The following is a 5,432-nucleotide window of genomic DNA, read 5'->3' as shown; positions in this document are numbered from 1 at the left end:
AAAAGAAAGGCCCCTATAAAACCCCTCTGGGGTCCCTCCCCCACCCCACTGAAGAGAAACCACATTTAACAGTCTGGTGTATATCTTTCCAAATCTTTTGTTCTATACATGTAAAAAACATACATACTTTGATTTGGCTCAGACTATACATAGTGTTTTGCCACTTGCATTTTACACTTAATATATCTTTGATATCTTTTCATGTCAGTACATGTTGGCTTGATAGTATTCTATCATTAAATACCCTTTCAAAAATGGCAAATCACTTTAAAAAATCATTTGCATAAGTACATGCTTATAATGTTAAAATAAAGTGGACAGAATCCTAAAACACAACAACAATCCTCTAAAAATAATCTCTATCTTTCCACCACTGTGGAACAATTTATTCCTTTTTCACATAAAACAAATTATGTGATTGGGGAGATTAACTGTAATCTCCACATTTATATACAGAATGCTCCATTTGTTAAGCCTATCTGAAAAGAATAAAAAATCCAGGTGATTAATTCACTTACACTTAGAAATTAAGTCAGTATACTATGAATACCCATTGTGATCAGTTATAATATGATGCTTCTTAGTCTAGGGTTTAAATTAAATAACAGTAAAAAAATTGGATAAATAATACAGCTAATAACCTAAAAAATCCAGAAATTCAAAGATATTGCCAACTAAAATACTGCCACGTACATTTTTTTTTCCTACTTGGTAGCAAATGCTAATGGAATTCAATCCTGATTACATAAAGTCGGTTCAAATCACACATTCAATCAGGGCAATAACAAGAACATAACACACCTACCATAGAGTTAGATTAAGACATAAAAATTTTTTGCTTGAAAGTAATGACTGTGTAGCACATGGGACATTTGTCAACTGCTTCAGCACATTGTTTACAAGTGACTAGATGTCCACAAGGAACAAAAACGATAGCAATATTTCTATCCATACAGATTTTGCAAAGCTTCTCCTCTTGCAGGCGCCTTAGCTGCTCTTCAGTACTAATCTCTGCACAAAGAGAAAAGAATTATGCCAGTTTTAGACCTTCTTAGTTGTTTAAATTCATTGAAAACATTTATTGAACCTCTACTACATGCCAAGCACCCAACAAGTGCCGGGAGATATGAGGCTGACTCACAAATGGCATCTGCTCTTTAATAGCTCACATGCTAGTGGGAGAGGATGTAAAATGAGGCTGCGGAGGTTAAGCACAAAGTACAAAGTGATAAGTGCTATAATAAAATTATGTACAAAGTGCACTGGGACAAGATAAGAGAACAAGTTCTTCTGCTCAGGCCAGTTGGAGAAGGCTTTACAGGATGGCAGTGGCTGGGTCAGGGGAGGAGGGAAGTGGAGGTGTGACGTTTAAGTGTGTACAGTAATTTGCCAGGCAGAAAAGCAAGGGTTAGGTAAAAGGAGCAGCATATGAAAAGGTCACAACTAATTCCAGAAATAGAGGGATGGATTTGAAGGACACCTCTGAAGTGAGACAAGTAGGATTTGGTGACTGATTGGATATGAAGGCTGAAGAAGAAAGACAAACTAAAGTTGATTTCAAGACTGTCTGCTTGGCTGACAAGGATATGGTGATGCCACTAGGAAATATAAATGGAGGTAGAAGTTTGGGATCTTCAGATATTTTTGAGTTGTTTTCCGGATACCCATATAAAAATATCCAGTAGCCAATTGAAGAGTTAAATCTTGAGGTCAGGAGAAGTCAGGGCTAGAGAGAGAGACCTGGATGTCATCAGCATATAGGTGGCAATGAAGTACTTGCTTAATTCAGCCTTTCCCAAAATAGGTTTTGTGAAATGTTAATATGCCACAAAAAATGTGTTTCATGGCCACATATAACAATAATGACAACAGCAGCAGCAGTTAACAGGAATATAGCATAAACAGTATGTGCTAGGCACTATTCCAGATGCATTACATATTTTAACCATATCTTTATAATCACAACAATTTATTTAACATCTTTATAATCATTATGTACCAGTGGTTTGCAAATATGGCCTCCCATGAGAATAACCTGGTGCATTTTTAAACAACAGATTTCTGGGCTCCATTCAAATACTGTAAAATTGGCAGGTCGCGGTGGCTCACACCTATAATCCCAGCACTTTGGGAGGCCGAGGCGGGCGGATCATGAGGTCAATATATCGAGACCATCCTGGTCAACAAGGTGAAACCCCCTCTCTACTAAAAATACAAAAATTAGCTGGGCATGGTGGTGCACGCCTGTAGTCCCAGCTACTCGGGAGGCTGAGGCAGGAGAATTGCATGAACCCAGGAGGCGGAGGTTGCGATGAGCTGAGATCGCGCCATTGCACTCCAGCCTGGGTAACAAGAGCGAAACTCCGTCTCAAAAAAAAATATATATATATTAAAAAAAACCCAAAAACTGTAAAATTTCTGGGGTTGGGCACACTGGCATTTGAGAACCACTGTCATCCAGGACAGGGCAGTACAGTACAATATAGGACAGTATAGTCTATGTTCCCACTTGGAACTGTACAATGCATTTCCCTTTTTAACTATGGGGTTCCTTTTTCATGGCATCCTTTTAACATCCTGTTGAACACTATTCTGAAAACAGGTTTGGGGAAACAATGGTTTATTCAACAAATATTTACTATACGCTTAACTAGGTTCTAGGCACTAGGGATACAAGTAACAAATACATAAACCTCAGGCCCCCAGTTGTTCATAGACAAGAAAAGAACACAGGCAAACAGGAAATTATAAATGGTATGATGACAAAGATAATTACAATGTGTTATGAAAAGCACAGGAAGGGTGTGTGTACGTGTGTGTGCATGCATGCATAAATGAAGGCCTCCTGGAGGAAATTACATCTAAAACTAGGTCCAGAAGAACGAATTAGGAGTTTACTAGGAGAGGGAGGCTGTAGGGTATAAGGGAAGTGGGAGAAGAGTGTTTTAGGCAAAGGGAATGGCATAAGCAAGCTCCAAGGAGAGAGACAGAATGTGGCCTGCAAGTGCACAGGCAAAGCTTGGGCACAGAATTTCAGAAAATAGCATGAGATGAGGCTACAAAAGCACGCCTGATCATGAAACACTAGGCAAGCCATGTAAAGGAGTTTGGACTTGATCCTGAGGGCTCTGGGAGCCAGTGAAGGGTTTTTAACTAGAGACAGATATGATCACATCTATGTTTCAGAAAGGTTTCTGGCTAGGGCGTAGAGGAAAGGATTATTTAATCTCTTTCTTCTTAAAAAGCACCCTCTTGGGCATAATAAAAACTACAAGCTTGGCCGGGTGTGGTGACTCATGCCTATAATCCCAGCACTTTGGGAGGCAGAGGCAGGTGGGTCACCTGAGGTCAGGAGTTCGAGACCAGCCTGGCTAACATGATGAAACTCTGTTTCTACTAAAAATACAAAAAATTAGCTGTGCATGGTGGCAAGTGTAATCCCAGCTACTCAGGAGGCTGAGGCAGGAGAATCGCTTGAACCTGGGAGGTGGAGGTTGCAGTGAGCCAAGATTGTGCCACTGCACTCCAACTTGGGCAGTAAGAGCAAAACTCTGTCTCAAAAAACAAAGAAACAAAAACAAAACAACTATAGGCCCAAACATGGAATGTGTCAGAGATAAGAAGATAAAGCACTTACCCTCAAGAAGGTTGTTCTAATGGGCAGAGCAGAAACCAGTTCCAAAATAGTGTAAAAAACAAAGCTCAACCGGGCGTGGTGGCTCAAGCCTGTAATCCAAGCCCTTTGGGAGGCTGAGGCAGGCGGCTCATTTGAGGTCAAGAGTCTGAGACCAGCCTGGCCATCGTGGTGAAACCTGGTCTTTACTAAAAATACAAAAAAATTTAGCAGGGTGTGGTGGCACATGCCTGTAACCCCAGCTATTCAGGAGGCTGAGGCAGGAGAATCACTAGAACTCAGGCGGAGGTTGCAGTGAGCTGAGGTCCTGTCATTGCACTCTAGCCTGGGTGACAGAGCAAGACCCTGTCTCAAGGAAAAAAAAATATCTCTACCAGCACCAGGAGTAGGTAAGAAGGAGCTCCTAATTCTGCTGTGGGTGCAGAAGAAAACTTGAGAGAAGTGACTTCTAAGCTGAGCCTTGAAAGATAAGTTCACAAAGTAGATTCAGGGAGTTGGGGGTAGAGTGGGGAATGGGACTAGATATACAGATACAGAAATTTAAAAAAATAAATAAATAAAATAAATTTAAAAATAGAGATAGAGAAAAGGTACACAGGGCAGAGGAAAAAATATAAGAAATAGCCAGGTGCAATGGTTCACACCTGTAATCCAGCACTTTGGGAGGCCGAGGCGGGCGGATCATGAGGTCAGGAGTTCAAGACTAGCCTGACCAACATGGTGAAAACTGGTCTCTAGTAAAAATATACAGAATTAGCCAGGTGTGGTGGTGGACGCCTGTAATCCCAGCTACTTGGGAAGCTGAGGCAGGAAAATCCCTTGAACCCAGGAGGCGGCGGTTACAGTGAGCTGAGATCATGCCATTGTACTCCAGCCTAGGCAACAGGGAGAGACTCTGACTCAAAAAGGAAAAAAAAGAAATGGTACCACATGCTGATTTATAAGAAAACATCAACACCAAAAAAAGAATGAAGTGTGTATTTCATGCCAAAAAAAATCAAAAGGAGAACAAGTAATTTCCACATTACTTTTAGATGCAATGCTGCAATGAGTTAAAAAACAACACTGGACCAGACCTAGAGTAGTCAAATTTAGAGACAAAAATTAGAATGGTAGTTGCCAGGGGTTGGGAAGAGAGGAAATGGAGAGCTGTTTAATGAACATGTTTTTGTTATTATTTTATTTTTATTTTCATTTATTTATTTATTTTTGAGAAGGAGTCTCACTCTGTCACCCAGGCTGGAGTGCAGTGGTGCGATCTCGGCTCACTGCAATCTTCGCCTCCCCGGTTCAAGTGATTTTCCTGCCTCTGCCTCCCAAGTAGCTGGGACTACAGGTGCCCACCACCACTCCTGGCTAATGTTTTGTATTTTTAGTAGAGACGGGGTTTCATCCTATTAGCCAGTTAGTTGATCTGACGTCGTAATCCGCCCGCCTTGACCTCCCAAAGTGCTGGGATTCTATAATGAGCCACCGCACCAAGCCTATTATTATTATTTTTTAAAGATGGGGTCTTGCTCTGTGTCCCAGGCTGGAGAGCAGTGATGCAATCATAGCTCACTGCAGCCTTGAACTCCTGGTCTTAAGCAACCCTCCTGCCTCAGCCCCCCGAGTAGCTGGAACTATGGGTGTATGCCACCATGCCTGGCTGTTTAATGAATGTAGAGTTTTGGTTTTGCAAGATGAAGAATTCTAGAGGTTGAGAGTGCAACAATGTAAATGTACTTAACACTACTGAACCATACACTAAAAATGGTTAATATGGTAAATTGTATGTATACTTTATCACAATTTTTTA

The 5,432-nt window shown here is 41.0% G+C and overlaps 1 protein-coding gene across 6 annotated transcripts in view; it reads right to left on the bottom strand.

Moving 5' to 3' along the window:
- Positions 1–345: 345 nt before the first annotated feature.
- LOC108281831 (X-linked inhibitor of apoptosis) overlaps positions 346–5,432 on the bottom strand; it is a 42,042-nt gene continuing 36,955 nt past the window's right edge. For 5 of the 6 annotated variants that reach the window (XM_017497535.2, XM_037727494.1, XM_017497537.2 and 2 more), the window contains one exon: positions 346–1,011. In XM_017497535.2, the coding sequence (XP_017353024.1) occupies positions 818–1,011 (194 nt within the window). In that variant the 3' untranslated portion in view covers positions 346–817. The remainder of the gene's footprint in view (positions 1,012–5,432) is intronic. The other variant, XM_017497536.2, reaches the window with a different exon arrangement.

Source organism: Cebus imitator, unplaced genomic scaffold, assembly GCF_001604975.1.
Source record: "Cebus imitator isolate Cc_AM_T3 unplaced genomic scaffold, Cebus_imitator-1.0 Scaffold232, whole genome shotgun sequence".
Classification (NCBI taxonomy): domain Eukaryota; kingdom Metazoa; phylum Chordata; class Mammalia; order Primates; family Cebidae; genus Cebus; species Cebus imitator.
Note: the sequence above shows the minus strand (reverse complement) of the source record. Positions and strands in the feature narration are given on the sequence as shown.